The 21,105-nt window shown below is 46.7% G+C and overlaps 1 protein-coding gene across 1 annotated transcript; it reads right to left on the minus strand.

The window, feature by feature from the left end:
• Nucleotides 1-1,702: 1,702 nt before the first annotated feature.
• On the minus strand, nt 1,703-16,639 carry LOC132503613 (cornulin-like). Its single transcript, XM_060120229.1, is given in 6 exon segments — nt 1,703-1,767; nt 1,770-2,525; nt 2,528-2,660; nt 2,662-3,036; nt 6,381-6,557; nt 16,439-16,639. Coding segments are annotated over 6 exon segments (1,707 nt in total).
• Nucleotides 16,640-21,105: the final 4,466 nt, after the last annotated feature.

Genomic DNA, 21,105 nt, shown 5'->3' on the forward strand with positions numbered 1-21,105 from the left:
GTCATTGTATTTGCTTTTTTTTTTTTCCTGGAATATATTTTGATGTTGAGAAGGGTTTGTATTTTCATTGTAATGTTACTTTTATAGTAACATCTTCATGTAATATGTATCCCCTTCCTTTTTAAATATACTATCTATTCACCCCCTACTCTAAGTAATAATGGAATTTGCTGAACACTTTTTCACTCTCCCCATCTTCTTTCTTCCTCAATATCTAATTTGAAGTGATATCCTTTTACTCCCAGGTTTTACTTAAAATTGTATACTTATATAAGACAATCAGCGGACTTACTCTATTTTCCATACACTTTCTCCTTCTTCATTTTTGTTAGCTTATTATATTTATATTTAGAACATATAATGTAAAATATTATTCTGTCATCTTTATCCCCGTTATTTAGTCATAGTCTACAGTAAACATGTAGAAATGCTCTGTATCATATTCTATGGCAAATGCTTTTATAATTCTGGTTTTTGTTTGTTTGTTTGTTTGTGAAGCTCATTCTCTAGTAGCGTCCCAATGAAGGGACTGTGGGAACACTATCCCCTGTGTCCTTGCAAGTTCTTTGCTATTTGTCTTTGGCCTTTATACCTAAAGGTCAGTGAGGGACAGGTATAAAATCACTTTGTCCTCAGAAGGACAGCCTTACCTTTTACTCTCCTGGCTCTAGTTATGGGTTTTTTTGTTTTGTGTATTAGTTTCCTATTGCTGCTGTAACAAATTATCACAAACTTAATGGCTTAAAACAACACAAATTGATTCCCTTGCATCCTTGAAACTCACAAGTCTAAAATCAAGGTGTTGAAAGAGCAACTGGAGGCTCTAGGGGAAAACTTGTTTCCTTACTTTTTCTAGCTTCCAGAGGTCATGCGCATTCCTTGGCTTGTTACATATCACTCCAACCCCTGAGGCCATGATCACATCTCCTTTTACTGACTTCAGCCCTCTTGCCTCACCTTTATAAGGACCTTTGTGATTATAATGAGCCTACCTAGATAATCCAGACAATATCCTCATCTCAAGACCCTTAATTTAATCACATCTGCAAAGTCCCTTTTGCCATATAAGGTAATATATCCACAGATTCCTTGGATTAGGACACGGACATTTTAGGGGTTATTATTCAGCCTAACACATTTTGTTTTCGCCTTGGAGATTTCCTTTATTTCCTGTAAACCAACAATGCAATGAAAAAATGTGCTTTATGCAGGATCTACTTGTTTTCTTGTGGGAAGCCTTTTAGAGTAGCTAGTCTGCCATTCTACTGGAAGCTGAAGTCCCCTTAAGAAGTTCCTAAACACTTTGCATAGGCTATACTTCAAACTTTTGGACTTAACATCTCTAGGGTTGAGCAACAAAGCTCAGTTGCTTAGGAAGGTTTTATTGATGCATTAGGATAGATGGGGCAATGGACAGATGGCAGAAATAAAAATAACTCTGAAAACCCCCATAAACTGAGGAAAACTTGGCACAAAGGGATGACTTGTTCTATGTCTTCTTGCTCCTGAGAGGGTCTGCACAGCAAAGCAGGTAAGAGAGAAGAGTTTAGGATAGAAAGCACCTTGCAGAAATGGTCTCACTGAGAAAGACCTAAGAGAGAAGCACCACAATGAAGAGCTAATGTCCAGGCACCTGCTAACTGGACTTGGCCAGAGCACAGCAAGCCAACCACTCTCCGCTCTTCCCCCAGTGCTGGGGCACTCATGGCTTGCTGCTTTTGAAGTAGGAATACAGCCCTCTGGCTGTGAGGCCTCGCTTGCCTTCCGCTGGGCCACTGCCTGGCCTTGTGCTGAAGGCACACTGGTGTGCAGGCTGCCCTGGTCCTGCCTTTGGATCACTATCTCCCTCGTGTGGTCATCAACCCACTCCTGTTTAACCAAGGTGGGCTCGCTCTCTCCCTGCCCTCCTGTCACACCGCACGGTGGGTGAGTGCTGCTCCGGTGCTGTCCGCCTGTCACAGCGCTTGCCCCAGTCTGGGCCTGTCCTCCCAGCACTGTCTCTCCTGCCTCATAGTTGATCACTTGTGTCCATCTTTGACCACTGCCTGACTGCCTCTGAGTCTGGCTCTGTTCTCTAGCCCCTATGTGGCTTGCAGTCTGGCTCTTCTCCTGCTGCACAGCCTGGGTGGCACCTCCCTGTGTCTGAATGTGTCCTCCTGTCACAACCTGGCTTGTCTGATGCCTGTCTTGACCATGAGTCTCAGTCTCTCTGATCTGGCCACAGGTGGACTCCCGTGGCTGGATGCTGGCGCTTCCTGTCTGATGGCTCCTGTCCTGCTCCACGGTCTGGGTGTGTGTCTGGGTTTGTGACCCTGCCTGTGTCTGAATGTGTCCTTCTGTCACCACTTGGCTTGTCTGACTCCTGCCTTGGCTGTGGATCTCAGTCCCTCTGGTGGACTCCCGTGGCTGGATGCTGGCACTTCCTGTCTGACAGCTCCTGTCCTGCTCCACGGTCTGGGTGGCACCTGTCTGGGTCTGAGGTATCGTTCCAGTGACAGTCCCACTTGTCCCGTGGGCTCTGTCCGTTCCCTGGTCTGTGACTGCCTCTCCGCCCGCCTCTCTCTGGTCTGAGGACTCTTGTCTCCTTGCACTCTCTGGGTCTGCTCCACGTGGCCCCTTGCTGGCATCTGCTGCCTGGCTCCCTCCTGTCTCTGGGACTCAAGACTGCCTGTCCCGATGACTGGCCTGAGCAGAGCTGATGTCCTGACCTGGGGTCTGAGACCCAGGCCCGCCCTGCCCCCTGGAAGCCTGCTCACTCTGTGTGCTGCTTCTCCCTGCACGGCCTTGTCTCTTCTCAGCCCTTCCCACTGCAGTGCCACTTCTCTGCCCTTCTCCTGGCTCTTGGGGGGCCACAGGAGCGCCACTTCCAGACTCCGGAGAGCCACACGCTCCCTCAGGGCTCTCACTCAGTGTCTTGAAACAGGCCTGGGCGACTTTAAACACCAAGACCAAGAATTCCTTGAATTCTACTGTCCCTGTGTCCTCTTCATCCAGCAGGTGCAGGACTTCATCCACAGTGGCTGGATCGTGGGGTTTCTGGGGAGAAGAAGAGGCTAAGTCAGCATCCCTCCCCCAAGGAGGACATGGTCAGGCTGGTCCACTCAGCTCCCAGGCATCCCACCCCCGAACCTGGGAGCCCACGTGCTCGGCACCTCCACACCGCACACACACACACACACACACACACACACACACGCAGACACACACGCAGGCACAGACACACACACAGACACACACAGACACAGACACAGACACACAGACACACACAGACACAGACACAGACACACAGAGACACAGACACACAGACACAGACACACACAGACACATAGACATACAGACACAGACACACACAGAGACACACACACAGACACAAACACACAGACACAGAGACACACAGACAGACACAAACACACAGACACACACAGACACACACAGACACACACACAGACATACACACACAGACACAGGCACACACACAGACACACAGACACAGAACACACACACAGACACACACACAGACATGCACAGACACACAGACACAGACACACAGACACAGACACACAGACACACAGACACAGACACAGACACACAGACACACAGAGACACACACACAGACACAGACACATGCACACAGATACACACAGACACACACACAGACACAGACACACAGACACACACACAGACACACAGACATACAGAGACACACACACAGACACAGACACACGCACACAGATACAGACACAGACACACACAGACACACACACACAGACACACAGACACACACAGACACACACAGAACCAGAATGGCACAAGAAGGAAATCCTGAGAGGACCACGCCTGAGTGGTTCATCCATTCCTCAGTGAGGAGGGATTCTGCCTAACCCCAGAAGTGCTTCGTAAATTGTTTTGTAATTTGTTGTGAATGCAATTTTCCTTAATATTTTTATCAAAGTTCAAATCATTTACACAATAATGTGGGTTCCGTCGTGTTTAAGCCTTTTTGCTGTCTATTCCTGAGCTGAGTAGAAAGAAGTCCTGCAGCTATTGCTAAGGCTGGAGTCCTGAGCAGTGGGAAAGGGGGGCCCCAGCTGCTGCCTTCTAGATCCCGGGCCCAGACCTGGCGCACTAGGTGTGCAGTCTGCGTCTTGCCCAGAACTTATTTCTCTCTGGGTATGCTGCATGTTTCATGGGTGCTCCTCCTAAAATGCGGCTTCTTCTTGGCTTGGTTCTCTTTGACGCTGCTACTGCCATGTGTGTGAAACCAGTCATAGAATCTGCAAGGTGTGAGGTGCTCCTATCTGGGGAAGGGCCAAATCTGCTCCACTGCGATGTGTGTTTTTCTTTACTTTCTTAAATGTGGAAGGCCATGTTCTTACATACTTTCAGCACTAACAATCCTCTGATTGGTCTTTTTTTTTTTTTTTTTTTTTTTTTTTAGCATAATAATAACTGTTCCGACAGGTGGGGAAGAGGATATAGACTGGTAGTTACAGGCTAGCTCACCACCACCCCCCTGGGAGGCTGCGGACAGGGAGCACTGTGTGAGAAACATGCTCCTGGCTTCTTCAAGTGGTCCTGTGTATTAGGGTTCTCCAGAGACACAGAACCAATAGAGAGTTTATTTTAAGGAAATGGCTCTCACGACTGTGGGGACTGGCAAGGCTGAAATTCACAGGGCAGGTCAGCCAGAGTTGATGTTGTGCTCTAGAGACCAAAGGCATTCTGGAAGGAAAATTCCCTCTTTTCCTGGGGCCTCAGTATTTTTCTCTTAAGGCCTTCAGTGGATAAGATGAGGCCCATCCATGTTGTGGAGCGTAATCTGCTTTACTATAAAAGTTGACTGATTTAAATGTCAATCACATCTAAAAAATACCTTTACAGCAACATCTAGACTGACGTTTGAACAAATAACTGGGCTCCATAGCCTAGCTAAGTTGACAAATTAACCATCACAGTCTGGGTACTAGTCTGGTTTTCCCAGTCCTGGCTTTTCATACTTCACGGTTCTCCCCCATCCCTGCCCTGATTTCTTAGTAAGGCATCAATGCCTTGTATCTTGGTCTGGACTTTTATTCTTTGTCTTTTTTCCTAAGAAGTCTGTCCCAGATTTCTTTAATTTTAATAAAGCAATATATTTTTTTCTTATTAAAAGTACTATATGTACATGAAAGAAAATTTAGAAAATTGAGATATCAAAAGGAAGAATAAACATTACTGTAATACCATCCCCCAGAAACAATCTTAGATTGTATATCCTTACAGTCATTTTTCTATGTGTAAGCAATGATAAGAATAGCTAACACATATAGCTTACTGTGTTCCAGTTATTAACTCATTCAGTCCTTCCAGCATCAGTGAGAAAGGTACCATTATTATTTCTATAACAAATGAGTTAAACAAGGAACAGAGCAGTTAATTGACTTGCCCAAGGCCACACAGCATTTAAGGGCAGTTTCAGACTGAGACCCAAGCACTCTGGCTCAGGAGTCTGGGCTTTTAATCACTTCATTATAGTGTCCCTGTATACATACATTTTTCTATAATATGAGGATTAGTCTATATACAGTATACTGTTTATTTTTTACCTGCTTTTCACAATTAACTTCTTTAAGGTCATTAATAATCTTCAACTTTTCCACGTCATATTTAGTGGTAGCAAAGAATTCCACTGGATGGAGGTGCCATTACTTATTTAATCATTCCCCTCTTTAGCTTTCTGGGTTGCCTCTTTCTTTTTCTTTTGTAAAACACACCACATGAATTCTCTTAAACCTATTTTTGTGACGATTTTATACACTTTTCTTAATAAATATCTAGAAACGAAACTGTGAGGTCAAAGAACATCGATAACGTTAAGGCCCTTACATACCACCAACCAAACTGCTCTCTCAAAAGGTGGTTCAATTTATACTCCCATGAATGTTCAGCCTCTGCAACTGCCCCCCACCCCTATATCTATTATTTTAAAAAGTTGCCACTTTAATTGATGGTGTCTCAGTGCTGTGTTTTGAATTCTTTTCATTGATTACGAGGAGAATATTTTATTGGCCATTTGTAATTTATGAATAACTTTTTGGTTCAATTCTTTTGTCCAGTTTTTTAGAGATGAAAAATATAGTCTTCCAAACCAAACTCTTTTATTTTGTTTGTTTGTTTCTCACAGTTTATAAAAATTTAATGATAGATGCTCATCAGATTAGAAGTAGATACGCTTCATTAAAAATCCTTGTAAGTCATTACTTTGTTGTATATTCAAACTCTTTTATTTTGAAAATTACTTCTAAACATTTCTTTCGCTATTGTTTGGTGATGGTTTTCTTTCTGTTTTCTGTCATCTCTAGACCCTGAAGCCTTAGTTGGTTTTTTGTAAATTCACTCACCTTCTTGATGGTATGAGCAGCCATGGTGGGCTCTGGGCAGAGACTGTGTGGATTCATCCGGAGGACGAGTTGTTCAGGGCATGAGGAAGAGGAGGGTGTGGGGCTGCTGCCCCCTGCCTGATGCCCGGCCCAGCCTGTGGGCTGGAGGCTGCTCGGGCCTAGCGGAGGCTCTCTGACCTGGAGCCACGGTGTCTGCTTCCCCAAGTCCTACTGCCTCTCCGGACCTCAGCACTCATCTGAAAAGCAGGGGTGGTGATGGCTCCTTCATAGGGGTGTAGTGAGCCTCAAATGTGAAGGTGTTTAGCAGATGGTTATGAATTATAATAAAGGCAAAGTTATTATTATTTTTTAAATTTTTGGCTGTGTTGGGTCTTCGTTGCTGTGCGCGAGCTGTCTCTAGTTGTGGTGAGTGGGGGCTACCCTTCGTTGCGGTGCGCGGGCTTCTCTTTGCGGTGGCTTCTCTTGCTGCGGAGCACGGGCTCTAGGCACGTGGGCTCAGTAGTTGTGGCACGTGGGCTCAGTAGTTGTGGCTCACGGGCTCTAGAGCGCAGGCTCAGTAGTTGTGGCACACGGGCTTAGTTGCTCCACAGCATGTGGGACCTTCTGGGACCAGGGATTGAACGAACCCGTGTCCCCTGCATTGACAGGCGGATTCTTAACCAGTGTGCCACTAGGGAAGCCCCAAAGTTATTATTATTTTGAGCTATGATTTTGGTTCTGGTTCTTCAGGGTAAGAGTTGTATGGTTTGGGGTAAGCAGGTCCAAGTTTGTCATGTTTGGAGAAGGTTTGACATTCTGGGGTAGGATATGCTAATAGTCTCCCCACCTCACACTCTCTGAGTCTCAGTTTCCTCACCTGTAAAGTAAGGATAATAATAGTATCGACCTCATTGGGCTGTGTGAAGATTAAATGAGTTCATCTATATAAAACATTGAAATTAGCTGTTGCCACCTAGTAAGAGTTTTACATAGATTAACTTATTAAATCATCACATAATCCAGTGAGTTAGGTACTACTTTACCCATACTTTACAGGGAGGAAGAAACTGAGACCAGATGGGTGAGGTGACTAGCCCAAGGTCACACAGCTATTAAGTGACTAAGCTAGGATATTCATCCAGGCAGTCTGTCTTGAGAGTCTGCATTTGTAACCACTGTACTATACTGCCACTATTCTATACTGGGATGGGGAAAAAGGTGGGTAAGGAAGGAGAGAAGCCTGACCTTTGCCTCCCAGAACTTCAATTAACAGTCAGGCTTTGGTCATGATTCTCAGCCCCACCTTGCACAGCCTCCTCCAGCCACACTTCCTCCAGGAAGTCTTCCCAGATACGCCCCACCCATATTATCACTCCTATTTTCTCCATATGCTTTGAACTTATGAACCTAGTTGTCTGCACGGTGCTTTGTAATACTTTGAAAATTGTTATCCTATTTAATGGACATTTATCAAATGCCTAGAACATAGGGCTAAAATCATGGGGTATGCAGACATGGGTAAAATAGTCCCTCTCTGCCAGGCATTTATAGCCTTGTCAGGCACATAATCAAGTATGAAATACCAATGAAAGAGAAATGGAGATTAGTGTTGTAAAAGAAGTATGAACAGTGTATTATAGAAATATGGGGAAAATATTGTTTAATTCAGGCTGGTGGTAGGTGGCTCTGAGAAAGCTTCACAGATCATGCATTTGCACAGGGTTTTGAGGGATGGCTAAGACTTAAGACAGTGTGGTGGGAGAGCAATCAGAGAAACGAGCAGGAACAAAGATCCAGCCTGTAAAGTGTGTCCTGCTGTGTAAGCCAACATGGTCAGTGCTACCGTAGCCTGCTGTGGTCATTATCAGTAGGAGCAGGCACTTGGGCTTCTACTTCCTGGGGTCTGCCCAGGTTCCAGACCCTCAGGTTTTGATCAGTGGGCTCTGCCTTTGGGAGAGAGAGGCTGAGAGTTGAGAAATAAATCAAGCTTGCCTCCCTCTTCGGTGTTTTATTCACTTCTCTGGAAGCTGTTGTAGGGAGGCCAAACAAGGCTGGGGCCCACATGAAAAAAGAAGAGTCTTTGCCCTTAAGACTTGTTCCTGTGTTTGCATCTCACTTGTTTTTGTTTGTTTGTTTTTGTTTTCTTTTAATAGGTGAATATTTTTATTTTTTTATTTTTTTAAACTTTTTATTTTGTATTGGAGTATAGTTGATTAACAATGTTGTGTTAGTTTCTGGTGTACAACAAAGTGATTCAGTTATACATATACATGTATCTATTCCTTTCCAAATTCTTTCCCCAATTAGGTTGTTACAGAATATTGAGCAGAGTTCCCTGTGCTATACAGTAGGTCCTTGTTGGTTATCCATTTTACATATAGCAGTGTGTACATGTCAATCCAAAACCCCCTAACTAACTATCCCTCTCCCTTCACACTTCCCCCCCTGGTAACCATAAGTTCATTCTCAAAGTCTGTGAATCTGTTTCTGTTTTGTAAATAAGTTCATTTGTATCATGTTTTTTTACATTCCACATGTAAGCAATATCATACAATATTTCTCTTTCTCTTTCTGACTTACTTCACTCAGTATGACAATCTTTAGGTCCATCCATGTTGCTGCAAATGGCATTCTTTCATTCTTTTTAACGGCTGAGTAATATTCCATTGTATACAGGTACCACATCTTCTTTATCCATTTTTCTGTGGATGGACATTTAGGTTGCTTCCATGTCTTGGCTATCGTAAACATCACTGCATCTCATTTGAATTGTCAATAGGGGTCCTGCCTTCTGTGCGCCTGTTCTGGAGTTCCCCAGGCTTGTGTGTTCCTCAGCACTCTCTTCTTCTGCAGGGGACAAACTGTAGAGAGGTTGGCTTTGTCTTCTGGTTAAATGCTTAACTGCATTACTCCCATCTCCCTGGTCTGGCAAGGGCATCCCTCTGGGCCGAAGTGAGAGCACAGTTGGAGCCCTGCACTGGTTGCATTCTACTCAGTGCCTAAACTTTTTGGTGGGAACCTGTGGAAGATGTTCCCACCCCCTGGTCCCAGGGAAAGCTCTGTGATGTGCTTCTTTGGGGCATTCTGAGGTCTGAGATCTGGCTTCATGTAATAGGTGCCAGACACTTGGGGTTAAGGTGAGAAGTCTAAATACCAGCCCACGTCTGAATAATCAGGAAACTTTTCCTGGACAATAATTTTTCATTTTCCATCCATCCATCTACCCATCCAGCAAACATTTGTTTTACCCCTTCTCTGTGTCAGACAGTGAACTTGGTGCTGGGGACCAAAGAACAAAAAAAAACACAGTTCTTGTCCTCAAGCTTAGCGTCTAGTGACATGTGATCACACAATTACTTTGTGTGATCAAGGAAGCACAGAGAAGGGGCCCCCAATACAGCACTGGGGTTACAATTCTGAACGGAGTCCCAGTGGACAAAAAGGAGGTAGGAGATGACGTACAGACAGAAGGGATAGTAGAAAGTGAGGGCGTGGGATGTCCAGGGACACTTTTGTGGGAGCAGAGAGACAGAGAGAGAGTTGCAGGGGTGGAGGCCACCAAGCTGTGTGGCTAGAGAAAGCAGGCAGATCCAGGTCATGAAAGTTCTTGTGAGCCTTGCAATAATATTTGGACGCTACCCTCAGGGCCCTGAAGGGTTTTGAGCGTAGAAGTGGCTTGTTTAGCTCTGCATTTTATAAAGAACGCTGAGTGCAGGGAGGAGCTGCAGTGGTGGCGGCAGGAATGAGAGCAGGGGGACCAATCTGGAGCCTGTTGCAGTTGTTCAGGAAAAGAGGAGATGAGGACCTGCCTGGGCAGGGGAGGGACTGTGATGGGGAGAGGGCTGAGAGGTCCCAGGCGGCAGAGTGGACAGGACGTGGTTATCAAGTGGCTGTGGGGAGAGGAGGGACAGGGAGAGTCAGCAGTGACTTCCAATGGTCTGGCTTTGGCCACCACTGGGTGGCTGGTGATGCTCTTCACTGAGACAGAAAACAGGAGGAGGAACATGTGCATCAGGCCTGGGGCAGAGAGAGGAGCTCAGTCTTGGGCATGTTGAATCAGCTGGGGATGGGACACTGGAGCCGAGGGGATGCCAGGTCCTAAGGCAGAGATTTGAAAATCTTTGGGATATAAGTGCTGGGTAAAAAAAATGAGAGTATTAGGTTTGAGGAGAGTATATGAAGCAGATCAAGAAGATCAACCCATTTTACAGTCGCCTGGAGAAGAACAGAAAGAGTTGTATCAAGGGAAGGGTGTAAGTGTGGTCAAAGCGATGCAGCAAGGTGAAGACTGGAAAGGGCCCTGGAGTTGGCAATATGGGAGCAGAGATGCAGATTCTGAAGGACAGAGGAGACGTCAGAATACAGTAGGTTGAGGCATGAGTGGGAGGTGGTGAGGGGAGAGGGAGTGAAGACAGCTTTTCAATCAGTTTGGCTAAGAAAGGAGAGACCAGATGCGGAAGAACTGTTTTTGAATAAGAACGCCTTGATCACACACAGGTTGAGGGGAGGGAGTGGTAGAGAGAAAGGCTGAATGTAGGAAGTTTGTGTCCCCAGGCTTGGTGGGGTCCCAGAGGGCCCTCTGGGTCCCAGGGAGCTCCAGGCCCTGTAGGTAGAAAGGCTGCCAGGCCAGGCCCCTCTGTGGCCACCCAGGCCTCAGCTCCACCAAGGGCTGTGTTGGACATTTGTTCTACAAAGGTAGCCCCAGCTGGCAGAAGAGCTGACTTGGGACCTGGCCCAAGCCTCCTCTTGTCTCCATGGCAGCTTCAGCCTGAATGTAGCAGCAGGAAGCTTTCCCTGGGTTTCTGCTGCCAACAGCCATGGTTGTGGGATAGGGCAGATCATGAGATGTGCCTGCGCAAGGCTAACGCAGGTGAAACCCTCAGGCAGGGGGCAGGGCTCATCCAGCAAGAGCCTGTGGTCAGGCTGCCACCTAGTATTGAGCTGGGTGTGTAGCAGGAAGGCCTGAGTGGAGGACAGGCAAGGAAGAGAGAAAACCAGAAAACCTGCAAAAAAGCCGGGCTCCGGGGCTTCCCTGGTGGCGCAGTGGTTGAGAGTCCGCCTGCCGATGCAGGGGACACGGGTTCGTGCCCCGGTCTGGGAGGATCCCACGTGCCGCGGAGCAGCTGGGCCTGCGTGTCCGGAGCCTGTGCTCCGCAACGGGAGAGGCCACAACAGTGAGAGGCCCGCGTACCGCAAAAAAAAAAAAAAAAAAAAAGCCGGGCTCCGGAGAGGGGCCCACCATCCTGAAGCAGACACACAGTGTATTTCAGGGGAAGACAAACAACGAAGTCGGCCAGGGACCAAGAAAACTAACAGCGCAGTTGTAGTTAACAAAGTGCTTTTACTTGTACTGTCTTTCATTTGATTCGTTGCGTTAGTTATGATCAGTTTCCCTATTTTACAGATGTGGCTTATCCCTGGAAGGTTCAGAAGACTTGTCCCTGTCAGGCGCCTGTTAAATGACAGAGCTGAGATTGGAAAAGGGGTTTACAGGCTTTGAGAAGTGGGGTAGGGGGTGAGGGCGCTGAGTTTCATTTCAGGAGCAGTGGGAACAGTCTAGGCAGGTGTGAGCATGACATGTGGAGGGTCTGGGCGAAACAGAGCAATACAGATCTGTGCCTGGTTGCCCTTAAGGTCGAGAGTGAGGCTGGGAGGTGCGGAGCCCCACCACTGCCCAGATGTGTACAAGTGGCTGCTGGGCCTGAGGTTTGCAGGGAGACAAGCCCAGCGAATCCTGCGCAGGAGCCAGGGCAGGGGGCGGCACCAGATGTCAGGGTCCTGGGGAGGGGTGACTGACAGGACAGTCAATGACAGGCCCAGTGAGCATTTGACCTGCTAACCGGCAGCTGGAATAGAGGACCCAGGATGAGAGACATGCACCAGTGAGTAGATGGGGCCCTGAGAACAGGCAACATGGTGGGAGTCTGGGCTGGGGCCTCTCCCGGTAAAATTGCAGAAGAGAAAAATTGAGCCGGCCCATCTGCTGGCAGGTACCCGCTAGGAAGGGAGACCAAGGGGCCCCTGGCAATGCTGGTTGGGGTGGGTGGGTAGAACTGCCTTCAGTTCAGAGCCCCCAGGTGAGAAAGAGCAAAATGTTTTCTTCTCACCTGCCTGGACCATGTTGGTAAGGTGTGGAGGCAGCACCTGGGCGGCAGGTAGCAGATCCCTGGTGAGAGTAAGAAGGCAGAGCCCTGGGTTGCACGTGCCAGCCAAGCCACTCTGCATCTTCAGTGCTGCAGGATGAGGAGTCTGTGCCTGGTACAGCTTTTCACTTCTACCACTTTCTGATTAATTGCTTTTCTTTTGTTTTCCTCTTGGTTTGTCAAAGTTCCCTTTGAAAAAAATTATACCACCCCCCCCATTTTTTTTTTCTAAACAAGAAGGCAGAATCATTTGTTCCCATGCAGGGCAGGCTAACGAAAGAGACAGAACTGCTCTAGGGACCCAGGCCTTAGGGTTCGAGTTGGAAGGATGGTGAGCTGAGGTGGGAGAAGGGCAACTTGGGAAGAAGCCTGGCAACGAGGGGTCTGTCCTGTTGATGACATCACTGCCCTGACACCACCCTCCAGAGGCCTGTGTAGTGCCGCTCCCTCGACCCTCCCAATGCCCCCACCAGCCCTTCTCCTTTCCACATGCTCAGTACCTCCTTGCTTTGCCAATCATGGCTAATAACTAGGTATATAGCAAATTGGAGCCTATTGGTAATCTATCAATAAATATTAATCAGGGACTATGTTCCTGAAATCTTCACAACTCCTACTCAGATTGTCTTAAAATTTTCTTTTTAATAAAAGAAATCTAGCTATACAAGTAAGACGGGCTCACTATGGGAAGGTCAGGAAAGTATATATAATGAGGATGATATCAATCAGATTGCCTTTTCAATGAATTAAAAGGAAACAACCTTAATCTCGTCTTCAATGACTAGTAAACTCTTCCCACTTCTCTTCCCAGCTTCTAAAGTGTCCTGGTGCTCTGATGCCTGGTATGCAGTGAGGGCTCAGTTAATACTTGTGGGCGGCTGACTGTTGACTGGTGCCCAGCAAGCTCCAAGTTTCGTATAAACATTAGAAACTATGGTGTGTGTTGGAGGTGGCAGCTGGTCTGTGGCACACTGGCTGGGGAGCTGGCTGGATTCCACATGGACTTATTTTTCCCAAGTTAACTGATGGCTTCCTGCCATGCCAACAAGCTCAGCCTTGCAGGAAGTGGGTCAGGATAGTGCTTCTGGATCACCTGAGTGTGAGTCCATCCTGGGAGGAGTCAGTCTCTCGACAATCAGATGTTGAGGACTTACTGTGCGCCAGGCACTTTGTGGGCTACTGGGGACATAAGGCAGTAGGATTCACAAACTAACTGGGATGCAACCTGATAAATGTGGTCCCCCACTTGGGGAGCAGAGGGGCATGGCTCTGGGGCTGGGTCACTCCAGGAGAGCTTCAAGAGTTGGGCCTTGAAGGGTGAGTGGAGTGTAGTAGGTTGGGGAACACTGGGGCCAGGTAGAGAGAAGAGAAGCTATTCTAGACAAAATGAAGAAAGAACAGTAACCTGGTGGTATGACAGCCTTAAGTGTATTCCAGGAACACCAGGAGGACCTTCCGTGGCTTACATTTTCAACTCTGAGCTGCACTGTTAAAGAGGGTCTCAGAGGCCTTGTGTGAGGGCCTTCTCCCTTGCTTTTCCATGGGTTGATCTATCAGGGAACAGCCATGTCTGCTTGTGCTGTCCAGGCCCTGTTCTAATGCCTCCTTCTCTAAAGCCTCTGGGATTATCTAGACAGATGTGGCTGCTCCTACTTTTGGACTCTCACTGCACCCTGTTATGGCCCCTTGCACACTTGTTGTCAGTGTCTTAGGGTCTGTTTTCTCCCCTAGACTGCGTGCTTGCAGGCAGGAAATGTGCTAGGTTCATCCCTGCATTCCTAGCATCCGGCACTGGACCTCACATAGAACACACACTTGATAAATGTTTAATTCTTTTTTTAAAAATTTTTAAATTTTTTATTTTTTTTATTAGTTTCTGCTTTATAACAAAGTGAATCAGTCATACATATACATCTGTTCCCACAACCCTTCCCTCCTGCGTCTCCCTCCCTCCCACCCTCCCCATCCCACCCCTCCAGGCGGTCACAAAGCACCGAGCTGATCTCCCTGTGCTATGCGGCTGCTTCCCACTATCTATCTACCTTACGTTTGGTAGTGTATATATGTCCATGCCTCTCTTTCGCTTTGTCACAGCTTACCCTTCCCCCTCCCCATATCCTCAAATGTTTAATTCTTTAGTTTGTTCTGTGAACACGGCCCAGTCAGTCAGCAGACCCTGGCTCGGTGTCCCCATCTAACCTCATTAGGGATTAAGGTAGGACTCTAAGCAGTCTGATGCAGAGTGACAAGGTCCAGGGTAGCTTGTCCCCATCAACCCCAATTAGCGCTTGATTGAGAAGGTCACAGTCCAGGCTCATGTATCGAGAGCCCATTATTTAATTGATTAAAACAGGTTTTCAGTTGGCAGCTTGACAAGTGCATACTGCACAGCCTCTCCCACTCCACCTACAGGGCTAGAATGTGACGGATTTAGCTGGCAAATACTTGAAATGCTTTGAAGATCCTGTTCCAGCCAGCCAACTGGGTGCTACTGGGACAGGGAGGACCCTGTGACAAATGTGACCTGATTACTGAGGCCCTTTGTTCCCAGGATGGGCTTTGAGAACCTGCCCAGTTGCTGAACCAGCTGTTAAACAGCCCACCAGGGACTGAGAGAAGATGAGACGCATGTCTCCTGGGTCCTATCCTGTTGCCTCATTGACCCCATTTGGGAACGTGGACCTTGCCCTTTCATACCTGATTTTTCAGCTGAAGAATCGGGACATTTTTATAAGTCCTGTAAGGGAGTTTTGTGATGACATCCTTCCAAGAAGAGTAGATGGGTAAATGGCAGAGGGATGGGGTATATGGATGGACAGATAGTGAATTGTAAAATGGATAGAGAAGTAGATGGTAGGGTAAGTGGATGGATGGATGGGTGGGTGGATGGGAGGTCAGCCTGGGCTGATGGCCCTCCTAGGGCAACATTTGTACACTAAACCAAAATGTGGAAAGAATTAGGGCTTCGTTCATTGAAATGAGTATAAAGTTGTTTCTTGAGCAATTGGCCCACTTAGGATGGGGATACAGAGGAAAACACCCTTAAAATTACTAATTAGTTGTATATATTTCTATCTCTTTTTTTGTTTGTTTGGTTTTGGTTTTTTTGCATTACGCGGGCCTCTCACTGTTGTGGCCTCTCTCACTGCGGAGCACAGGCTCCGGACGCACAGGCTCAGCGGCCATGGCGCACGGACCCAACCGCTCCGCGGCATGTGGGATCTTCCCAGACCGGAGAACGAACCCGTGTCCCCTGCATCGGCAGGCGGACTCTCAACCACTGCGCCACCAGGGAAGCCCAAAGACGTCATGTTTGAACCTTGCACTGAAGGGTGGATGAAGGTTCAACTGGTTCAGAAGGATTGGAGGAACATATTGGTCAGAGGGAAAAGCAAAGCCCCAGTGGCTCTCAAGGATGTGAAGTAATTGGCCTTGTGAGAGAGGAGGTGGATTCCCCATGGAGGGGATGTCAAAGGTGCACAGGCTTGTTAGAGGCCAAGCAGGATGAAAAGGTTGCAGCCAGGGTCAATGGGTAAAAGACTGATAAAATGTTAATAAGGAGAGGCCCCTGTAACCATTCTCTCCAAAGAATATTCACTGAGCACCAACCACATGTGAGGCATTCAGAGAAGGGATATGAATTAAAGAGACAATGATCTTTACCCTGATGGAGCTTCCACTAGTGGAGGAAGCAGATAATACACTAAAAATAAAAGAAGTTACAGAGGATGTAGGGTTAGGAAGGAAATAAATGTGATGGTGTGGCACAGAAGAGCTGTATCTGAAGGGGCACTCCTTCAGGTAGCCAGGCCCCCAAGGCCTCCCCAAGAAGGTAACATTTGAGCAGAGGCTTAAAGGATGAGAGAGAGCATCCTAGAAGAGGGAAAGTTCAAAACGAATGGGAAGAACTTGATGTACAGATGGTCCCCGACTTACAAAGTTTTGACATGATTTTTTGACTTTGTGATGGTGCAAAAGAGAGAGGCATTCGGCAGAACCCATAGTTGGAAATTTGGATTTTGGTCTTTTCCCAGGCTTGCGATGTGTGGTATGATACTCTCTCCCGATGTTGGGCAGGGGCAGCTCCCGGTCAGTCACGTGATCATCAGGGTAAGCAACCGACACGCTTATACCCATTCTGTACCCTTACAACCATTCTGTTTTTACTTTCAGTACCGTATTTAGTAATTCAACACGTTATTATAAAATAGGTTTGTGTTAGATAATTTTGCCTAACTGTAGGCTAATGTAACTGTTCTGGGCACTTTTTTTTTTTTTTTTTTTTTGCGGTACGCGGACCTCTCACTGTTGTGGCCTCTCCCGTTGCGGGGCACAGGCTCCGGACGCACAGGCTCAGCGGCCATGGCTCACGGGCCCAGCCGCTCCGCGGCATGTGGGATCTTCCCGGACCGGGGCACGAACCCGTGACCCCTGCATCGGCAGGCAGACTCTCAACCACTGCGCCACCAGGGAAGCCCTGAGCATGTTTAAGGTAAGCTAGGTTCAGCTATGATTTTCAGTAGGTTAGGTGTACTAAAGGCATTTTTGACTTACAGTATTTTCAACTTATTGTGAGTTTTTTGGGATATAACTCCATCGTAAGTCAAAGAAGATCTGTATTTGAAAAAGAGAGAGGAGGCCAGCGGGGTTTGAGTGTAGTAAGTGAAGGGCAAGGAGGTAGGAGGTAAGGTTGAGTGAGTTTGGATTTTATCTTAAGAGCAAAGAAAAACCACTGAAGGATTTTAAGCAGAGAGAGATACTCTAATTTTATGTTTTAAAATAAGCACCGTGGATGCTGCACGAGCTCTAACTGGGAGGGCTCAGAGGAGGAGCAGAGAGACCAGCTGGTAGGCTACTGCAGCCGTCCAGGCAGACAAGAGGGTAGCTCAGACTAAGTAGTGGAAAAGGAGACAGAGACAAAGTGGGCAGCTTCAAAATGTATTTGGTGATTAAATGAAGAGATCTCAATGTGGGGGGTGAGAGAAAGGGAAGGATCAAGTAAAAGGAAGAGTAGTAGGCTCTTTTGCAGAAGCTTGTGTCCTGGATTCTGGGCATCTCTCCAGCTAGGGGACATTGCTCCTGCAGCATGGCCTGCAGTGCAGGAGCGTTGCCCTTCCTTTTGGTTCTGGAAGATCAGAGAGATGTCTGCCCAAGTCTTCTCTGAAAATGGCTGAGGGTTTGGAAAGCCAGCTCCTTCCGGGTTGCTGGCTCACGCTCATCTTGCCGGGGAGAAATGGAGGCCGCTTTAATTTATTCAACACCTATTTATGATGCACTTGCTGTGTGACAAAACTCTGTTCGGGGTGCTGGGGATAGAGGGATGAACAAAACAAACAAAATCCTTACCCTCCAATTATAGTTGGTTAGACTAAAAACAGGCAAAACAGTAAGTAAAACATATCAAAGACTTGCAAGAGCTATGGAGAAAAGGCAGGGATGCTGGATGTAGGTGGCAGGAGTGGTTGAGAATGCAGGAGTGGTGTATGTACTGGGCTGCAGAATGTGCATGTGGGGCCATTCCAGGAAGCGGCCCTTCCGGGTCTCCTGCAGCTACAGTGGTACCACCCCATCCCCTGCAGCCAGTCTCTACTCATCATCCTATTTGTTTTCTTCTTAGTGCTTATCACACTCTGTAATGAGCTTGTTTATGTATTTGCTTATTCATTCTTCAAATAATTCAGATGAATTCTGGTGTCATTCCGAAGGGTGTGAATTTGGGGAGGAGATGAAAATGGCGATGGAATTGTGAAAGCCGAGTCATGACCCGAGGTTCAGAGTTCAAGCTGGGAAGGTTCTAGACTTGATATCGGACTCAGAGCTAGACAGTCCTGGGTTCAAGTTTTGGAGATCCTTCTGACTGGGGAGGAGGGAGGTATACTTGTGTGAGAGGGTTTGGAGAAACAGCTTGGGTTGGAGACCCTGAGGACTGGGTGAGCTAGATGGACCTCTCTCCCTTGGTCTGGGCAGGTTGCAGGAGGGGAGGGTTTCAAAACAGGGCTGTTGTTTAGTTAGAGGCTGGCTGGTTCCTGTTCTAGTGCTAAGATGCTGTAAGAATTCAAACAGGAGTGAGCCCTGCCCCTGCAGTGACCTCATTCCTATGTCCCACCTCTAGCAGGTTGACAGACTTTCCCATAGGAGCCTCAGCTGGGAGGAGCACCCTGAATCAGCAACTGAAACTCAGAGCAGGTGTTAATTAAGTCCCGGCAGCTGACAGGTGATGGTATCTTTCCTTCATTAAAGATGAGGGGTGTGCAAGGGGGGCCCCTGCTGCTCCCTGGCCCCTCCTGACTTTCAGAGAAGGCTAGGGGCTGGGGTGGGGTCTGCTCTGGGGAGTTTGAATGGAAGACCTAGTACCCAGAACAGAGGTCAGCTCTGTCACATGGGCACAGAGGAAGTGGCCCAGCTCAGGCCAGGGGAGGGGGCAGGCAGGGGAGGACCCCCAGGAAGCCCTGGGTTCTGTGAGTTGGTCTCAGCAAGAAAGGAGGGGTCCTTCTTGCTGATGGTACCCTTTGCCACTGCTCCATCCAGCTGAGCATTTTTAGTTAGAGCATTTTTAATCTGAGCATTTTTCTTGTCATTTCCCTCTCCTCATAAACATGATACACACACACACATGCACACACACACACACACACACACACACACTCATATACCCATTAGGTATCACAGGCTTTGGAGGTAAAGAGTGACTTGGAAGAAAACAGGTGTCATGGAAAAGCATGAGATTAGAATTGGGGGATTAAGGTTACAGATATTTTTAGTTGACTCTTGGTTATATGATCTTGACCAAGTTACTTAAACTGTGCTGAAATAGCCACATCTATAAAATGAGCATTTTAAAAAAATTTGTTTTTATTATGAACGTTTACCTTTGTTGTGAAGAGCTTAGATAATATTCAGGCACTTATGTGTCAACTCTGAGATTCTATCCCAGTATACAGTATAGAACCATCATTAAGCTACATTCTTATTAAAGTGGACTTTTATAGGAAAAGAACTGGTCAGGTGTAAGAGGGTCTAAACATTTAAAAACCCTTTTGAGGGTACAAACTATTAGGTATAAAATAAGCTACAAGGATATATTGTACAACATGGGGAATATAGGCAATATTTTATAATAACTATGAATGCAGTATAACCTTTGAAATTGTGGATCACTATAGTGTACACCTGTAACGTGTATTTTACATCAGCTATACTTCAATTAAGAAATATAAAAATAAATAAATAAATATAAAACCCCGTTGAATTTGTGCCTTCCTATGCAAAATGAGGGAGTGCACAGAGGACCACAGGAGCCCTTCCAGGTTAGAGTCTGATTCTGAGGAACCAACAGCAGACAGAGGCATTTCTCAGGAGGCTCAGGGCAAAGCTCATGGCGGCCTGCAGGGGAGCACGTGTCAGGACATGGCCTTTGGCTCAAATGCCAGCCCCACCTCTTATTAGCTCTCTGACTTTAAGCAAGTTTCTTTTCTTTTTTTTTTTTTTTTTGACATCGGCATAATCTACAGACTTTATTCACTGTGCATGTATGGTTACGTGTATGCACGCACGCATTCTTGTAACCTCCACCTCAAACAAGACATAGATCGGTTTCATCACCACAATATTTTTATCCCTCTTAAATACATAAATACAGATATCCTGGAGATGGCAAGTGTTGTGAACTTAGGGAAGTAGTGTACTAAGGTATTCATCAGAGAAGAGCTGGTGTCCAGTTTAGGTTGTCATCATCACTTCCTGATGTGAATCCCAAATTACTACTTTGGTTTTTTTCTAGTATTAACAAATTCCTGACATGAGGTGGATCTTTGACTTACGTAGCATCACTAGATGACCTCTCGTGCGCAGACATGTGCCAGGCCAGCTCCTGGGCCTCTCTTTGTTTTGAGGGTGGTGAGACATCAACACCAGACTGAAGGTTGCCCAGATCTCCCCCAAACCCAGATTACCCCCAACCCCTGTTTTTAACCACATCAAATGTATTTATTTAATACTTTGACTCATGCTTTTGGTTTTGATCTTCTTTTGAAAGGTTGTTTTTCTCTTTTTCCCTTCTCTCCACATAGGAGGAAAAGAGATGTAGAGTTACATCCAGAGAACAGTAAGAATAATAAACCTTTTTGTTCTGTGCAATATGTAATCTTGATGACTGAACTTACTTTCCTGAAATCTTTTTTTTTTTTTTTTACATCTTTATTTAAGCAAGTTTCTTAACATCTTTGGGTCTCAGTTTCTTCATGTGTAGAAGTGGGACAATTATTTCTATCTCCCTTGCTTTGGGGGTTGGAATGTTGAATTAAATGAAAGAATTATATTAAGTGCTTTGCCTGTGGTTGCGCGTGGGAAGTGGAGGTGGCTGACAGGCACAGGGAATACTTGAGCTTGATTTTAAGGTTCTGATTTCTCAAAGCCTTCTCTCTTTAAACCTTCCCTGAAGGGGAGGGCTCTGCCTATCTTCACCACTGGAAGCTCCACCAGGGCAGAAGCAGAGGGGCCTGGCTGGCTCATTCTAGGCAGGACCAAGGAATGACAGAGTGCGAGAAATGGAGGGTCCGTACACACCAGCTAGTCTCACCCTTCACTTTACCAGTGAGGAAGCC

Source organism: Mesoplodon densirostris, chromosome 2, assembly GCF_025265405.1.
Source record: "Mesoplodon densirostris isolate mMesDen1 chromosome 2, mMesDen1 primary haplotype, whole genome shotgun sequence".
Classification (NCBI taxonomy): domain Eukaryota; kingdom Metazoa; phylum Chordata; class Mammalia; order Artiodactyla; family Ziphiidae; genus Mesoplodon; species Mesoplodon densirostris.